This window comes from Papio anubis, chromosome 16 (genome assembly GCF_008728515.1).
Source record: "Papio anubis isolate 15944 chromosome 16, Panubis1.0, whole genome shotgun sequence".
In the NCBI taxonomy this organism is placed as follows: Eukaryota; Metazoa; Chordata; class Mammalia; order Primates; family Cercopithecidae; genus Papio; species Papio anubis.
In genome coordinates this window covers 12,792,991-12,811,186 of record NC_044991.1, presented here as the reverse complement: position 1 = coordinate 12,811,186, position 18,196 = coordinate 12,792,991, and the positions used below count along the sequence as shown (strand labels likewise).

Genomic DNA, 18,196 nt, shown 5'->3' with positions numbered 1-18,196 from the left:
TTAAATACTTCGTTCAGTTGCATTATTGCTGCAAACACTGTCAGTTCTTTTCTTTGAGGTGTGACAGGTTTACTTCATTTTTGTGAAAATGTATGCCCTTTTCCCCCCCTTTTTTTTTTTTTTTTTTGAGGCGGAGTCTTGCTCTGTAGCTGACGAGTGCAGTGGCACAATCTCTGCCTACTGCAACCTCCACGTCCCGGGTTCAAGCAATTCTCCTGCCTCAGCCTCCCCGATAGCTGGGACTACAGGTGTGCACCATCACACCCGGCTAATTTTTGTATTTTTAGTAGAAACGGGGTTCACCATGTTGGGCAGGCTGGGCTTAAACTCCTGACCTCGAGTGATAACGCCCACCTCGGCCTCCCAAAGTGCTGGGATTACAGGCATGAGCTGAGCTCAGCTGTGTATCAGTTGTTCTTTTTTTTTTTTTTTTTTTTTGAGACGGAGTCTTGCTCTGTCACCCAGGCTGGAGTGCAGTGGCCGGATCTCAGCTCACTGCAAGCTCCTCCTCTCGGGTTCACGCCATTCTCCTGCCTCAGCCTCCCGAGTAGCTGGGACTACAGGCACCCGCCACTTCGCCCGGCTAGTTTTTTGTATTTTTTAGTAGAGACGGGGTTTCACCGTATTAGCCAGGATGGTCTCGATCTCCTGACCTCATGATCCGCCCGTCTCGGCCTCCCAAAGTGCTGGGATTACAGGCTTGAGCCACCGCGCCCGGCCAGTTGTTCTTTCAAGTAAAAATGATACTCCATGAAAAAAGGATTTTCTTTCTTTTTTTTGTCTTTTTTTAAGAACAGAGTCTCTCTGTTACCCAGGCCAAAATGCAGTAGCACTTCCATAGATCTGTGTCTCAAAACAAACAAATAACAACAACAAAAACTGATACAAACTCTGGTTATTCAGATATGGTACCTGGGCTCAAGCAAATCCTCCCACCTCAGCCTCCCAAGTAGCTGGGATTACAGGTCCAAGCCACCATGCCTGGCTAAGGACTAGTTCTTTTAGTGCAAATGCATGGCAAGGAACAATACAGTGACTATCGGTACAATTTTGTGTCGCTACCTGATTTATGCTTAAGTTAACAGTAATTCTACCCAACATAGCGTTTGCATCATGTAAAATTCAACTTAGTGGGAAGGGCAAGTAGCATCTTAGTGTTGTTATTAGGAAAATAGCTTTGACCTCATGTGCGTTCTGAAAGGAGGAGTGTTCATGGATGTATTTTACTGATGAGAGGGGCCTTTTCATGTGTTGGGACCAAAAAAAAATAAGCAGACTGAACTGCCACCCTGTAAGCAAATATTGGTAAATTTAAGATTAGCATAAGATTAGTTTTGCTGTTTCTTGGTATTCCTTTGAAGTTATTCCCAATTGAGGGAAGCTTTCAAGGCTGGCAGTAGGTGAGATGCCTACTGAGTAACAATCAGAGGTCAGGTATACATGCCTTTACCTGCCTCCTATCAGAGTATTCACGGTGTCTCTCTTTTTCAGGTGACCCCGAGAGTGTGGCTGGGGAGTATGGGCGGCACTCCCTCTACAAAATGCTTGGTTACTTCAGCCTGGTGGGGCTCCTCCGCCTGCACTCCCTGTTAGGAGATTACTACCAGGCTATCAAGGTGCTGGAGAACATCGAACTGAACAAGAAGGTGATGCCTGTTGCCTCTGGCCCTTCTTGCCGGAGCCAGAATATGTATTTCTAGAGAACCACTCTGATCTCTTAGGACAAATTTCCAGGAGAGGAAAGAGGACTCTTCCCTCAGGCCATTGAAAGTTGAGACTAAAACCGGGCAAACAGCTGTGGTAAAAAGCTGGACCTGGACGATTTTGATAGTTAATGACAGTTTTTTATTCTGTTTTCAAAATGGAGTGATCATGGCAGCTTGCTCTGTCGCCAGGCTGGAGTGCAGTGGCGCATCTCGACTCACTGCAACCTCCTTCTCCTGGGTTCAAGCAATTCCCCTGCCTCAGCCTCCTGAGTAGCTGGGACTACAGGCATGCGCCACCATGCCCAGCTAATTTTTTTTTTTATTTTATTTTAGTAGAGATGGGGTTTCACCGTGTTGGCCAGGATGGTCTCAATCTCCTGACCTCATGATCCACCCACCTTGGCCTCCCGAAGTGCTGGGATTACAGGTGTGAGCCACTGCACCTGGCCCATGGCAGTTCTTTACTCTTCACGTTTTGCTAAAGGATTGAGAAGGCCAGATGCAGTGGCTTACGCCTGTAATCCCAGCACTTTGGGAGGCTGAGGCAAGTGGATCACTCGAGGTCAGGAGTTCGAGGCCAGCCTGGCCAACATGGTGAAACCCTGTCTCTGCTAAAAATACAAAAAAAAAAAAAGCTAGCTGGGTGTGATGGTGGGCACTTGTAATCCCAGCTACTCAGGAGGCTGAGATAGGAGAATCACTTGAACCTGGGAGGCAGAGGTTGCAGTGAGCCGAGATCACACCATAGCACTCCAGCCTGGGTGACAGAACAGGATTCCGTCCCAGAAAAAAAAAAAAAGAAGTAAAGATGTAATTCTGAGATGGTATGTTCATTGATACATGGTTAGCTGTTGTGTTCTTCCTAACCACAGAAAAATATTACAGATACTTTTTATTTGGTGTTTGGCTCATGTGTGTGTATGTGTTTCTGTCTTCCCTGTCCAAAAGGACTTAATTGAAAAAACAAGGAAAAATAACAAAACTGAGATGTATAGCATTTTGGAGCTGAAAGAGATTTTAGGAATTACCTGATCCAGAACCTTCTTGTTACAGCTAAGAAAATGGATTCCTCAAAACATACAACTTAATTGATGAATAGGAAGATGGGCTCTCAAACTCTGGAACTGCAGAGCTTCCTCTGGATAGTTCAGGGCTCTGCAGGGAAAACTCTTGGTGTTTCTACCTCTGGTTCTATCTAGGATGAATTGAGACTCATGGATGTATGTTCCACCTCCTTCTGCAGAGTATGTATTCCCGCGTGCCAGAGTGCCAGGTCACCACATACTATTATGTCGGGTTTGCATATTTGATGATGCGTCGCTACCAGGATGCCATCCGGGTCTTCGCCAACATCCTCCTCTACATCCAGAGGACCAAGAGCATGTTTCAGAGGACCACATACAAGTATGAGATGGTAAGGGGGACTCTGCCTGCCACCAATGACCTTTCTAATCAGAGGGCTCCTTGGCACCTATGCCAACCGTTCTTGGTAAACACCATCCAAAATATTGCAATTTTAAGCCAGGAGTTCACGGCTGTAGAGCGCTCTATGATGATTGTGCCTACTAGTAGATCACCCAGCTGGAGTGCAGTGACGCAGTCACAGCTCACGTCAGCCTCAACCTCGTGGGATCAGGCAATCATCCTATCTCAGCCTTCCCAATAGCTGGGTCTAAAAGTGCACACAACAGACACAACAGCGGCTCAGCGGCTAATTTTTTTTTTTTTTGAGACCAAGTCTCTGTCACCCAGGCTGGAGTGCAGTGGTGCGGTCTTAGCTCACTGCAACCTCTGCTTCCTGGGTTCAAGTGATTCTCCAGCCTTAGCCTCCTGAGTAGCTGGGACTACAGACATGTGCCATCGCATCCAGCTGATTTTTGTATTTTTAGTAGAGATGGGGTTTCACCATTTGGCCAGGCTGGTCTCGAACTCCTGACCTCAGGTGATCCATCCACCTTGGCCTCCCAAAGTGTTGGGATTATAGGCGTGAGCCACCACCCCTGGCCAAAATGATGTTTTAATGGTTAGCATACTCTAAGAGTTTCTGTTGTGATGCCTGTTATCTCAGATCATTAACATCTTGATGATAATATCTTTTGTTTCAATTATATTCTCCAGCAGTGCCTACATTTATTTATTCAGCATCAATATGAACATCAGGCCGGGCACGGTGGCTCAAGCCTGTAATCCCAGCACTTTGGGAGGCCGAGACGGGCAGATCACGAGGTCAGGAGATCAAGACCATCCTGGCTAACACAGTGAAACCCTGTCTCTACTAAAAAATATAAAAAACTAGCCCGGCGAAGTGGCGGGCACCTGCAGTCGCAGCTGCTCGGTAGGCTGAGACAGGAGCATGGCGTGAACCCGGGAGGCGGAGCTTGCAATGAGCTGAGATCCGGTCACTGTACTCCAGCCTGGGCGACAGAGCGAGACTCCGTCTCAAAAAAAAAAAAGAAAAATACAAACATCAGAGTGTTCACTGGTTTCTGAGTGTTTTAATATAAGGTGTGGATATTGATGGGAAGGAGGATGGGTTCAAAGCATGCATAGAATTGGGAGGAGCTTCCTAGGCAGAGAATAGCATGAGCAAAGTGGTTGAGACTTGAAGGTGTGGTGATGCAGCAGCACAATAAACCGTTTTGGCTGGAGGGCAAATAGGCAGTAGGAATTGGGTTATTGGGTTCTGAGAACCTTCATTAACCCAGGTAAAGTATAGTCCCGTGTCATTTGATGCTGCAGATACATTCTGAGAAATGCACCGTTTGGTGATTTTGTTGTGTGAACATCCTAGAGTGTACTTACACAAACCTAGATGGGATAACCTACTACATACCCAGGCTACATGGTATAGCCTATGGCTCCTTGGCTACAAACTTCTAGAACATACTACTGTACTGAATAACATAGCCAGTTGTAACACAAGGTATTTGTGTATCTGAACAGAAAAGATACAGTAAAAATACAGGATTATAATCTTGTAGGATCACCATCCTATATGTGGCCCATGACCCGTTGTTGACTGAAGCGTTGTTGCACAGCACATGACAGTTTAGTCTATATTCTGTCGGCATCAAAGTCGCATCAAAGGTTTTGGGTAACTCGATCCTAACTGGTGTAAAAGGATTGACCTGCTAGTGATGTGTGGGACAAACTGGAGAGACTAAGGCAGAGGTGCCAGTAAGGAATCCAGGAAATGGCTAAGGAGGATCTGGAGCTAGGATGGAAGTTAAGTAGATCTAGAGGGAGGATTGGAAGAGAGGTAGGGTAAATTCAGTGGCTGGTATGAGACAACTGGGTAAGTCAAAGATCTGTGCAGAGAATGGTGAGGCCAGTTGACTGACGGTGGGGACCTCAGGAAGTCCATCTTATTTGACCGGGTTCAACTCTCCTCCCCATTCCCAGATTAACAAGCAGAATGAGCAGATGCATGCGCTGCTGGCCATTGCCCTCACTATGTACCCCATGCGTATTGATGAAAGCATTCACCTCCAGCTGCGGGAGAAATATGGGGACAAGATGCTGCGCATGCAGAAAGGTGACCCACAAGTCTATGAAGAACTTTTCAGTTACTCCTGCCCCAAGTTCCTGTCGCCTGTAGTGCCCAACTATGATAATGTGCACCCCAACTACCACAAAGAGCCCTTCCTGCAGCAGCTGAAGGTGTTTTCTGATGAAGTGCAGCAGCAGGCCCAGCTTTCCACCATCCGCAGCTTCCTCAAGCTCTACACCACCATGCCTGTGGCCAAGCTGGCTGGCTTCCTGGACCTCACAGAGCAGGAGTTCCGGATCCAGCTTCTTGTCTTCAAACACAAGATGAAGAATCTGGTGTGGACCAGCGGCATCTCAGCCCTGGATGGTGAATTTCAGTCAGCCTCAGAGGTTGACTTCTACATTGATAAGGTATGCTGTCCCCTGGGCTTGGGGTCTTGTATTAAGTGTTCACTATCTTTCATTCACTATTGTGGGCACATGAAAGTATATCGGGGAACAAAATCAGAGATTCCTGCCCTTGTGGTACTGTCACAAGGTGCCAGGCGCGGTGGTTCACGCTAGTAATACTAGTACTTTAGGGGAGGCTGGGGTGGGAGGATCACTATAGCCCAGGAGTTCAAGACCAGCCTGGGCAATGTAGTGAGACCTTGTCTCTGTTTACAAAAAAAAACAAACACGAGATAAACAATAGATGTTTTTTGGGGTTTTTTTGTTTGTTTTGTTTTGTTTCTGTTTTTGTTTTTGTTTTGAGACAGAATTTCGCTCTTGTTGCCCAGGCTGGAATGTGATGGCACGATCTTGGCTCACCACAACCTCCGCCTCCCAGGTTCAAGCGATTCTCCTTCCCCAGCCTCCTGAGTAGCTGGGATTAGAGGCATGTGCCACCATGCCCAAATAATTTTGTATTTTTGGTAGAAATGGAGTTTCTCCATGTTGGTCAGGCTGGTGTCAAACTCCTGACCTCAGGTGATCTGCCACCCTTGGCTACCCAAAGTGCTGGGATTACAGGCGTGAGCCACCATGCCCAGCTAACAATAGATGTTATAATTAAACTATGTAATAAGAGGTTGCCAAGCACTGCAGAGTAAAGGGAGGAAGAGGTGGTGGGAGGCACAGGTTGCAGTGTTAAATATGGTGTTCAGACAGGCTTTGTTGAGAAAGTGAAGTTTAAGCTAAGCTAAGACTTGAAGGGAGTGGTTTTTGGTTTGTTTATTTTTTGACAGTCTTAGTCTGTTGCCCAGGCTTGAGTGCAGTGATGCAGTCTCGGCTTACTGCAACCTCTGCCTCCCAGATTCAAGCAATTCTCCTGCCTCAGCCTCCTGAGTAGCTGGGATTATAAGAGGCTGCCATCACACATGGCTAATTTTTGTATTTTTAGTAGAGACAGGGTTTTGTCATGTTGGCCAGGCTAGTCTCAAACTCCTGACCTCAAGCAATCCACCCGGTGGAGGATTCTTTTTTTTTTTTGAGACGGAGTCTCGCTTTGTCGCCCAGGCTGGAGTGCAGTGGCGCGATCTCGGCTCACTGCAAGCTCCGCCTCCCGGGTTCACGCCATTCTCCCGCCTCAGCCTCCGAGTAGCTGGGACTACAGGCGCCCGCCACCACGCCCGGCTAGTTTTTTGTATTTTTAGTAGAGACGGGGTTTCACCATGTTAGCCAGGATGGTCTCGATCTCCTGACCTCGTGATCCACCTGCCTCGGCCTCCCAAAGTGCTGGGATTACAGGCTTGAGCCACCGCGCCCGGCCGGAGGATTCTTACTAGCTCACCAAAGGCCTTACACGGTGGCTCTTGCCTGTAATCCCAGCACTTTGGGAGGCCGAGGTGGACGGATCTTGAGGTCAAGAGATCAAGACCATCCTAGCCAATATGGTGAAACCCCATCTCTACTAAAAATAAATTAGCTGGGCATGGTGGTACATGCTTGTAGTCCCAGCTACCTGGGAGGCTGAGGCAGGAGAATCACTTGAACCGGGAGGCAGAGGTTGCAGTGAGCTGAGATCGCGCCACTGCCCTCTAGCCTGGCAACAGAGCGAGACTCTGTCTCAAGAAAAAAAAATGCTCCCCAGATACCTGGAGGAAGAGCCTTCCAGGCAAAGGAATAGTTAGAGCAAAGGCCCCGAAAAGGAGTGAGGCCAATAAGTTTAAGGGACAGCTGCGGTATGCCCGAGTGGCCTGAGAAAGGAGGCTATGTAGATGAGGTTGGAGAAAGGGGGATGGTGCTTTGGACTGTTGGAGTACTTTACAAGTGGGAAGCCATTGTCCTGCTGCCTTTTTAATTTTTTTATTTTTAGTTAGCAATAATCACACCTCACATAACCTTCATTGGCCATACTGCCACTGCACAAAGCTTTTTTTTTTTTTGAGACAGAGTCTCATTCTGTCGCCCAGGCTGGAGTGCAGTGGCACGATCTTGGCTCACTGCAACCTCCGCCTCCCGAGTTCATGCGATTCTCCTGCCTCAGCCTCCTGAGTAGCTGGGATTACAGACGCACACTACTGCACCCAGCTAATTTTTTGTGTATTATTAATAGAGACAGGGTTTCACTATGTTGACCAGACTGATCTTGAACTCCTGACCTCGTGATCTGCCCGCCTCGGCCTCCCAAAGTGCTGGGATTACAGGCATGAGCCACCGTGTCTGGCCTTTTTAAAAAATTTTATTTATTTATTTGTTTTTGAGACGTCTCGCTCTGTCCAGGCTGGAGTCAGTGGTGCGATCTCAGCTCACTGCAACCTCCACCTCCCAGGTTCACGCCGTTCTCCTACCTCAGCCTCCTGAGTAACTGGGACTACAGGCACCCACCACCACGCCTGGGTAATTTTTTGCATTTTTTAGTAGAGACGGGGTTTCACCGTGTTAGCCAGGATGGTCTGAATCTCCTGACCTCGTTGATCCGCCCATCTCAGCCTACCAAAGTGCTGAGATTACAGACGTGAGCCACTGCATCCGGCCTCTCTTCTTTTTTTTTAAGACAAGGTCTCGCTCTAGTTGCCCAGGCTGTAGTGCAGTGGTGCAATCTCAGCTCACTGCAGCCTCAACTTCCTGGGCTCAGGTGATTGTCCTACCTCATCCTCCCAAGTAGCTGGGATTACAGGCGCACATCACCACGACTGGCTAATTTTTTGTATTTTTAGTAGAGATGGGATTTCGCCATGTTGCCCAGTCTGGTCTCGAACTCTGATATGCACCATTGTTCCCAGCTGATTTTAAGTTTTTACTTTATAGAAACAGGGTCTCACTTTGTTGCCCAGGCTAGTTTCAAGTGATCCTCCTACCTTGGCCTCCCAAAACGCAGGGATTACAGATGTGAGCCACTGCGCCTGTCCTGTCCTGATGTCTAACACCTTGGGTTAGTGCTGCCTGTTTGTGAACTTTATATAATGGAATTACATAGTATGTACTCTTTAAGTCTGGCTTCTTTTGCCCAACATTATAATTGAGTGAGTCACCGTCCATTGTGTGTAGCAGTGATTCCTTCGTGTTTGTTGTTCTGATAGTCCAGCATCTACTGTTGTTATTGTACTGCAGTTTATCCATTCTCCTGTTGATTAACATTTGGATGGTTTGTATATTACAAAAAATACAAGAAAGATTTTTACAGAGTGACTAGCAATACATTTGTGTATGCCTGTGTATGCATCAAATTCTTTCCAGAAGGATAAACAAGCAACATAGCAGTAGCTTCCTCTCAGGAGGGGAGGCGGGTTGAAGAATGGTGTTAGTTTTCACTGGTACTTTTAAGTTCAAGCTGGACATTTTAATGTCTGATAAGATTTTCGTTTTTATTTATTTATTTAGAGACAGTCTCATCGTATCAACCCAGGCTGGAGTGCAGTGATGTGATCTTGGCTCACTGCAGCCTCCGCCTCCTGGGTTCAAGCAATCCTCCTGATTAGCTAGGACTACAGGCGCTGATGAGGTTTTTAAAATAATTGTTTTCCTTTTTTTTTTTTTTTTAGACTGAGTCTTGCTCTTGTTGCCCAGGCTGGAGTACACAATCTCGGCTTACCAGAATTTCAGAATCTCTGCCTCCCGGATTCAAGTGGTTCTCCTGCCTTAGCCTCCTGAGTACCCGGGATCTGTGGGGATGCGCCACCATACCCAGCTAGTTTTGTATTTTTAATGGAGACAGGGTTTCTCCATCTTGGTCAGGCTGGTCTCGAACCCCCGCCCTCAGGTGATCCACCTGCCTCGGCCTCCCAAAGTGCTGGGATTACAGGCATGAATGTCCGTAGGGCAGAGGGGCTTCTGTGCTTTGCTTAGAATGGTTTCTTTTTTCCCAGAATGTTCTGTTACTATCTTGTCAGCTCTTTGATGGTGTAAGGAATTTTTTCTAATATCCTGCATTTTTAGTTGTTTTTGTTTTTGAAAGCATTTTGGGCCAGGTACAGTGTCTCATAGCTATAATCCCAATACTCTGGAAGGACGAGGCAGGAGAATTGCTTGAGCCCAGGAGTTCAAGACCAGCCTGGGCAACATACCGAGACCCCATCTCTACTTTTTAAAAAGAGAAAAAGCATGCCGGCACGATGTCTCACGCCTGTAATCCTAGCGCTTTGGGAGGCTAAGGTGGGTGGATCACCTGAGGTCAGGAGTTCAAGACCAGGCTGGTCAACATGGAGAAACCCTGTCTCTACTAAAAATATAAAAATTAGCCAGGCATGGTGGCACATGCCTGTAATCCCAGCAACTTGGGAGGCTGAGACAGGAGAATCACTTGAGCCCAGGAGATGGAGGTTACAGTGAGCTGAGATCAAGCCACTAGCATTCCCGCCTTCATGATGGAGACAAGACTGCGTCTTGAAAAAAAAGAGAAAAAGCATTTTGGTCTAAATGTATTGTTGGAAATAACACTTTTTGAGCAGTTATTAAGAATACATAATTTTGACCGAGTGCAGTGGTTCACGCCTGTAATCCCAGCAATTTGGGAGGCTGAGGCGGGCGGATCACCTGAGGTCGGAAGTTTGAGACCAGCCTGACAAACATGGAGAAATCCCAGCTCTACTATAAATACAAAAAAATTAGTTGGGCGCGGTGGCACATGCCTGTAATCTCAGCTACTAGGGAGGCTGAGGCAAGAGAATCACTGGAACCCAGGAGGCGGAGGTTGTGGTGTGCTCAGATCGTGCCATTGCACTCCAGCCTGGGCAACAAGAGCAAAACTCCATCTCAAAAAAAACAAAAACATGATTTTAGGCTGAGTGTGGTGGCTAACACCTGTAATCAATCCTATCACTTTGGGAGGCCAAGGCGGGTAGATCACCAGAGGTCAGGAGTTCAAGACCTGCCTGTGCAACATGGTGAAACCCCGTCTCTTCTAAAAATTAAAAAAAAAAAATTAGCCAGGCATGGTGGTGCACACCTGTAATCTCAGCTGCTCAGGAGGCGGAGGCACAAGAATCGCCTGAACCCGGGAAGCAGAAGCTGCAGTGAGCAGAGATTGTGCCACTGCACTCCAGCCTGGGCAACACAGTGAGACTCTGTCTCAAGAAAAAAAAAACATAATTTTGATATATAATTTGCATGATAAGCTGGTGGTGGTTCACACTTGAATCCCAGCACTTTGGGAGGCCTAGGTAGGCGGAACACAAGGTCAGAAGATCAAGACCATCGTGGCCAACATGGTGAACCCCGTCTCTACTAAAAATACAAAAATTAGCCAGGCGTGGTGGCGAGTGCCTGTAGTCCCAGCTACTCGGGAGGCTGAGGCAAGAGAATCGCTTGAACCTAGGAGGCAGAGTTTGCAGTAAGCCGAGATCACGCCACTGCACTCCAGCCTGGGCAACAGAACGAGACTCCACCTCAAAAAAAAAAAAAAAAAAGGCCGGGCGTGGTGGCTCACACCTGTAATCCCAACACTGAGAGGCCAAGGTGGGCAGATCACCTGAGGTCGGGAGATCAAGACCAGTCTGACTAACATGAAAAAACCCCGTCTCTACTAAAAATACAAAATTAGCCGGACGTGGCAGCGCATGCTGGTAATCCCAGCTACTCGGGAGGCTGAGGCAGGAGAATTGCTTGAACCTGGGAGGTGGAGGTTGCAGTGAGCGAAGATCGTGCCATTGCACTCCAGCCTGGGCAACAAGAGTGAAACTCCGTCTCAAAAAAAAAAAATTTTTTTTTTTGCATGATCCCAGCACTTTGGGAGGCTGAGGCGGGTGGATCATGAGGTCAGAAGATTGAGACCATCTTGGCTAACACGGGGAAGCCCCATCTGTACTAAAAGTACAAAAAATTAGCTGGGCATGGTGGTGGGTGCCTGTGGTCCCAGCTATTTGGAAGGCTGAGGCAGGAGGATGGTGGGAACCCAGGAGGCAGAACTTGCAGTGAGCAGAGATCACTCCACTGCACTCCAGCCTGGGCGACAGAGTGAGACTCGGTCTCAGAAAAAAAAAAAAAAAAAAATTGCAGGATATAAACTTTACCACTTTAAAGTGTGCAGTTCAGCCAGGTGTGATGCTTTACACATATAATCCCAGCACTTTGGGAGGCAAAGGCCACAGATCACTTTAGACCAGGAGTTTAAGACCAGCCTGGCCAACATGGTGAAACCCCATCTGTACTAAAAATACACAAATTAACTGAGTGTAGTAGTGCATGCCTGTAATCCCAGCTACTTGGGAGGCTGAGGCACAAGAATTGCTTTAGCCTAGGAGGGGGAGGTTGCAGTGAGCCAAGACCACACCACTGCACTCCAGCCTAGGTGACAGAGTGAGACCCTGTCTCCATAAATAAATTGAATGGGCCAGGCGCGGTAGCTCACACCTGTAATCCCAGCACTTTGGGAGGCCGAGGCTGGTGGATCACGAGGTCAGGAGATCGAGACCATCCTGGTTAACACGGTGAAACCCCATCTCAACTAAAAATACAAAAAATGAGCTTGGTGTAGTGGCGGGCACCTGTAGTCCCAGCTACTTAGGAGGCTGAGGCAGGAGAATGGCATGAACCCAGGAGGCGGAGCATGTAGTGAGCCGAGATTGCGCCACTGCACTCCAGCCTGGGCGCCAGAGCGAGACTCAATCTCAAAAAAATAATAATAATAAATAAATTGAATGAATGAACGAATGAGCAATTCAGTGGTTATTAGTATGTTCACAGTGTTTTGCAACCATCTCCACTGTCTAATTCCAAAACATTTCTGTCCCCCCAAGAAGAAGCTCCCTACCCACTAGCAGTCACTTGCAGTTCCCCAGTTCCCCCTTTCTGCCATTCCCTGGCAAACCACTAATCTGCTTTTGGTCTCTCTGCATTTGACATTTCAGATAAGTGGAATCATGTAATATATGGGCTTTTGTGTTTGGGTTCTTTCACTGAACATGTCTTCAAGTTTCATCCGTGTTATAGCATGTGTCAGTACATTCCTTTTTTTTTTTTTTTTTTTTTTTTTTTTTTGAGATGGAGTCTCGCTCTGCCGCCCAGGCTGGAGTGCAGTGGCCAGATCTCAGCTCACTGCAAGCTCCACCTCCCGGGTTTACGCCATTCTCCTGCCTCAGCCTCCTGAGTAGCTGGGACTACAGGCGCCCGCCACTTCGCCCGGCTAGTTTTTTGTATTTTTTAGTAGAGACAGGGTTTCACCAGATTAGCCAGGATGGTCTCGATCTCCTGACCTTGTGATCCGCCCGTCTCGGCCTCCCAAAGTGCTGGGATTACAGGCTTGAGCCACCGTGCCCGGCCAGTACATTCCTTTTATAACTGAATAATATCCCATGTATTAAGGTACTGCATTTTGTTTATCCATTTGTTAGTTGTTGGACATTTGGGATTTTGGGGTTTTTTTGTTCCTTTTTTTCACTTTTTGGTTTAGGAATAGTGCTGCTGTGAATATTCATTTAGAAGTTATTATGTGAACATATGTTTTTAATTTTCAGATATATATCTAGTTGTGGAATTTCTAGGTCAGTTTGGGTAGTCTGTTTTTGCAAGTTCATCTTGCTTTAAAATAAATACTCTCATTTCATTTTTATGACTTCTGGAAGATTTGGTTTTTGGCATAAGTTAGCTACCCCGATACAAACAGTTTTGCCAAAAGTAATAACACGTCAATAGTGGAAGTTTTCCAATACTGTTATAAATCATGCTTTTATAAATCAAAGAAAACTCAGCCAGGCTTGGTAGCGTGTACTTGTAGTCCCAGCTATGGGAGGGAGTCCCTTATAGCCCCTGCCTTAGAAGGCTGAGGCAGGAGGATGACTTGAGCCCAGGCGTTTGAGGCTACAGTGAACTACGATCTAGCCACTGCGTTCCAGCCTGGGTAACAAAGTGAGACCCTGTCTCTAAAAATAAATAAATACATAAATAAAGAAAAATAAAACTCTCCCTTGCCAGAATCATGTCAAGCCTGTTTTTTTTTCTCCTTTTTTTTTTTTTATTTGGAGATAGCATCTTACTCCTCCAGTTGTCCAGGCTGGGGTGCAGTGGCAAAAATCACAGCTCACTGCAGCTTCAACTTCTGGGAGCTCAGGTGATCTTCCTACCTCAGCCTCCCAAGTAGCTGGGACTACAGGAGTGCACCACCACATCTGGCTAATTTTTGTATTTTTTGTAGAGATGGAGTTTTACCATGTTGCCCAGCCTGGTCTCAAATGCAAACTCCTTGGGTTCAGGTTGTCTGCCCACCTCTGCCTCCCAAAGTGCTGGGATTACAGGCGTGAACCACCATGCCTGGCCTAGTTTTTTCTCAATACCTGACATATATACATTCTTTGGCAATTATAGTAGCCTCCTGCATCCTTCTGTCACCTCTTAATTACCAGCCTAGCTATTCTCAACTAATCTGGGTGGTTTAACAAAACATTTATCCTAAGAATTGGCCATTTGGTTATTATTTAGTGCATGTTTTATTGTTATTCCTCTGGTGCTGGTTCAGGTTCGTCTTTGGCAAAGTGCTTCTTTTTTTCCCCCTTTTTAACTCTTCTTTTTTAACTTGAAAGAAATCCTATCAGAGATTTAGAATGTTCTTAGGTCTTAACCTAGAGGATGTAGAAACTTTTAAAGTAAAACGGTGTTCAAAATATTTTCAGCTAAAAACAAAATCTGAAGATTGGACGAATTTGCAATTTTATCAACAGTGTAGGCGCGGAAACTTTTTTTTGAAATGGAGTCTCTGTTGCCAAGGCTGGAGTGCAATAACACAATCTTGGCTCACTGCAGCCTCTGCCTCCCGGGTTCAGGTGATTCTCCTGCCTCAGCCTGCCACGTAGCTGGGATTACAGGTGCCCATCACTATGCCCAGCTAACTTTTGTATTTTTAGTGGAGATGGGGTTTCACCATGTTGGTCAGGCTGGTCTCGAGCTCCCAGCCTCCCAAAGCACTGGGATTACAGGCGTGAGTCACCGTGCCCGGCCAGCATAAACATCTTTATTCCCCAAATAAAAAAGACTAGGCCGGGTGTAGTGGCTCACACCTGTAATCCCAGTACTTTGGGAGGCCGAGGCGGGTGGATCACAAAGTCAGGGGATTGAGACCATCCTGGCTAACATGGTGAAACCCTGTCTCTACTAAAAATGCAAAAAAATAGCTGGGCATGGTGGCGGGCGCCTGTAGTCTCAGCTACTCGGTACTCAGGAGGCTGAGGCAGGAGAATGGTATGAACCCAGGAGGCGGAGCTTGCAGTGAGCTGAGATTGCACCACTGCACTCCAGCCTGGGCGACAGAGTGAGACTGTCTCAAAAAAAATAAATAAAAGACAAAAATAAAAGTCTAGAAAATAAAAGTACAAATGAATTGATTAAAAAATATGTATAAACTTGACCGGGCGTGGTAATCCCAGCACTTTGGGAAGCTAAGGCGAGTGGTTCACCTGAGGTCAGGAGTTCGAGACCAGCCTGACCAACATGGTGAAACCTCATCTCTACTAAAAATACAAAAATTAGCCAGACAAGATGGCGGGCACCTCTAATCCCAGTTACTCGGGAAGCTGAGGCAGGAGAATTGCTTGAACCCTGTAGGCAGAGGTTGCAGTGAGCTGAGATCGTGCCATTGAACTTCCAGCCTGGGCGACAAAAGCAAAACTCCCTCAAAAAAAAAAAAAAAAAAGAGGGGGAAGAAAGAACTCTCTAGAGAGAGTGACTTACTGTTAACTGGTGGTGTTTTTCCAGTGGTCTTTTCCCCACCTTTACATCTAACACTATCATTTGTCACTTGAAAGTCCATGGTGGCTCCTGGGTTAGATGGCCCTGCTCCTCCACCTGACTCCTCCTTTCCCTGACTCTGCTTTCCTCCACAGGACATGATCCACATCGCGGACACCAAGGTCGCCAGGCGTTATGGGGATTTCTTCATCCGTCAGATCCACAAATTTGAGGAGGTGAGAGATCTGAGAGAATAGGGGTTTTTGTTGGCTCAAGACAGGGCTTAGGAACTGAATCGAGAGTTTACATTTTTTTTGTTTTTTTGAGACAGCTTTGTCGCCCAGGCTGGAGTGCAGTGGTGCGATCTCAAGCTCCGCCTCCTGAGTTCACACCATTTTCCTGCTTCACCCTCCCAAGTACCGAGTAGCTGGGAGTACAGGCAACCGCCACCATGCCCAACTAATTTTTTGCATTTTTAGTAGAGACAGGGTTTCACCGTGTTAGCCAGGATGGTCTCGCTCCCCTGACCCTGTGATCCACCCGCCTTGGCCTCCCAAAGTGCTGGGATTACAGGCGTGAGCCACCACGCCCAGCCAAGAGTTAACATTTTTTAAATTTTTATTTCTTTCTTTATTTTGAGACGGAGTCTTATACTGTCATGTGATCTTGGCTCACTGCAACCTCTGCCTCCCAGGTTCAAGCGAGTCTCCCGCCTCAGCCTCCCGCCTCAGCCTCCCACCTCAGCCTCCCGCATAGCTGGAATTACAGGCGTGTGCCACCACACCCAGCTAATTTTTGTATTTTTGGTAGAGACGAGGTTTCACCATGTTGGCCAGGCTGGTATCTAGCTCCTGGCCTCAAGTGATACAGCCTGCCTTAGCTTCCCAAAGTGTTGGGATTACAGGCGTTAGCCACCATGCCCGGCCTTTTAAAATTTTTCATTTCTGTTATTAAGAAAGCCTACTGCCCTCTAGCCTGGGCAACAGAGCAAAACCCCGTCTCAAGAGAAAAGAAAGAAAGAAAAAGAGACCGGGCACAGTGGCTCATGCCTGTAATCCCAGCACTTTGGGAGGCCAAACTTGAGATTAGGAGTTTAAGACCAGCCTGGCCACATGGTGAAACCTCGTGTCTACTAAAAATAAAAAATTAACTGGGTGTGGTGATGCATGCCTGTAATCCCATCTATGCAGAAGGCTGAGGCGGGAGAATCACTCGAACCTGGGAGGTGGAGGCTGCAGTGAGCAGAGATCGTGCCACTGCAAAAGAAAGCCTGAGGTTGGCCCTTTAAATTTTCAAGCTAGACTGGCTGGCTGCTTGGGGTTTGGGGAGTGGGGTTGGGCCTGTAGGAATTGCTGCATCAGCCTTCTCCAGAGCATCTCTTTCCAAGATCTCCCTCTGCGGGTGGCCAGCGCTCCTCTCCCTCCCTGGTATTTCCTAATATGGGTGGATTCACTGCCTGCTCTTGCCCATCCCTCCCCATTTGGCATTGTTTTCCAACTTAGACAGGTCTGGCTAGTTCCTGCAGGCTGGAGGACAGGAAACTCTGTTTTGACATACTTGGTGCATTCCTTGTCTTGCCCTAGGAGAGGTCTTATGGGTCAGGTCAAACACTGTAAGGGTGTGGGTCTCTCTTTATGGCCATTGCTGGGGCTACTGTGTCCTGGTGCTTTGAGTTCTCCAGCAGAGGTCAGGCTCTTCCTGCAGGATCCTAACAGCCCTGCTGCTTTTTACTTTCTGGCTGTTTAGATCACATCTGTCAGGGCGGTGGGCTACAGCTGTCTTCTAACAAGGATCCTGTTCTTGTGAAAGGAGAAAGCTGCTGATTCTTCCCCTAACTGAATTAGTAACCTTGAAACATCTGGCCACTCTGAATCCTTTTTCTGTCAGATGGATAGAGCAGTGTTGGGTATGGGTTTGTTGAGTGTGAAGGGCAGGTAAAAGAACAATCTGCATGAACTGTGCAGGGCCATATGAATGTCACGGCTTTGCATACTCATAGTGGACACCCACATCAGAGACTTCCTTTCTTGGCTTCAGAGGAGCAGCTGAGAATCTGACCTAGTGATCATACACACTATAGGAAAGGGGTTGGGGAAATCCCTGTGTGTAACTTTGCTTTTCTTTCTCTTCTAGCTTAATCGAACCCTGAAGAAGATGGGACAGAGACCTTGACGACATTCACACACATTATTCAGGAACCTCTTTTGATATATTATAGGCAGGAAGTGTTTTTGCTACCATGAAACCTTTACCTAGATCAGCCGTCAGCCTGTCAACTCAGTTAACAAGTTAAGGACCGAAGTGTTTCACGTGGATCTCAGTAAAGGATCTTTGGAGCCAGATTTGTTGACTCATTATTGTAGGAGAGGATTTGTGGGTTATGGCAGTAATACATCATTTCCCATGTGTCCTGATGCTTTCAGGATACAACAGTTGTTAGTGTTTAAATTGAATTATTTTGGCCGGGCGCGGTGGCTCAAGCCTGTAATCCCAGCACTTTGGGAGGCCGAGACGGGCGGATCACGAGGTCAGGAGATCGAGACCATCCTGGCTAACATGGTGAAACCCCGTCTCTACTAAAAAATACAAAAAACTAGCCGGGCGCGGTGGCGGGCGCTTGTAGTCCCAGCTACTCGGGAAGGCTGAGGCAGGAGAATGGCGTAAACCCGGGAGGCAGAGCTTGCAGTGAGCTGAGATCCGGCCACTGCACTCCAGCCTGGGCTACAGAGCGAGACTCCGTCTCAAAAAAAAAAAAAATAAATAAATTGAATTATTTTTATTTTATGCTTTTGAGACAGAGTCTCACTCTGTTTCCCAGGCTGGAGTGCAGTAGTGTGATCTCGGCTCGCTGCATCCTCCGCCTCCCAGGTTCAAGCAGTTCTGCCTCAGCCTTCCAAGTAGCTGGGATTGCAGGCATGTGCCAC

At 47.2% G+C, this 18,196-nt stretch overlaps 1 protein-coding gene across 2 annotated transcripts in view; it reads left to right on the top strand.

Annotated features, from left to right (window-relative positions):
* The window catches only part of EIF3L (eukaryotic translation initiation factor 3 subunit L), a 43,829-nt gene extending 26,215 nt beyond the window's left edge, over window positions 1–17,614 (top strand). For both annotated transcript variants that reach the window (XM_003905521.4, XM_031656314.1), the window contains 5 exons: window positions 1,492–1,646; window positions 2,950–3,120; window positions 5,109–5,606; window positions 15,428–15,508; window positions 17,406–17,614. In XM_003905521.4, coding sequence (XP_003905570.2) covers window positions 1,492–1,646; window positions 2,950–3,120; window positions 5,109–5,606; window positions 15,428–15,508; window positions 17,406–17,444 — 944 coding nt within the window. In that variant the 3' untranslated portion in view covers window positions 17,445–17,614. The remainder of the gene's footprint in view (window positions 1–1,491; window positions 1,647–2,949; window positions 3,121–5,108; window positions 5,607–15,427; window positions 15,509–17,405) is intronic.
* The last annotated feature ends 582 nt before the right edge of the window (window positions 17,615–18,196 follow it).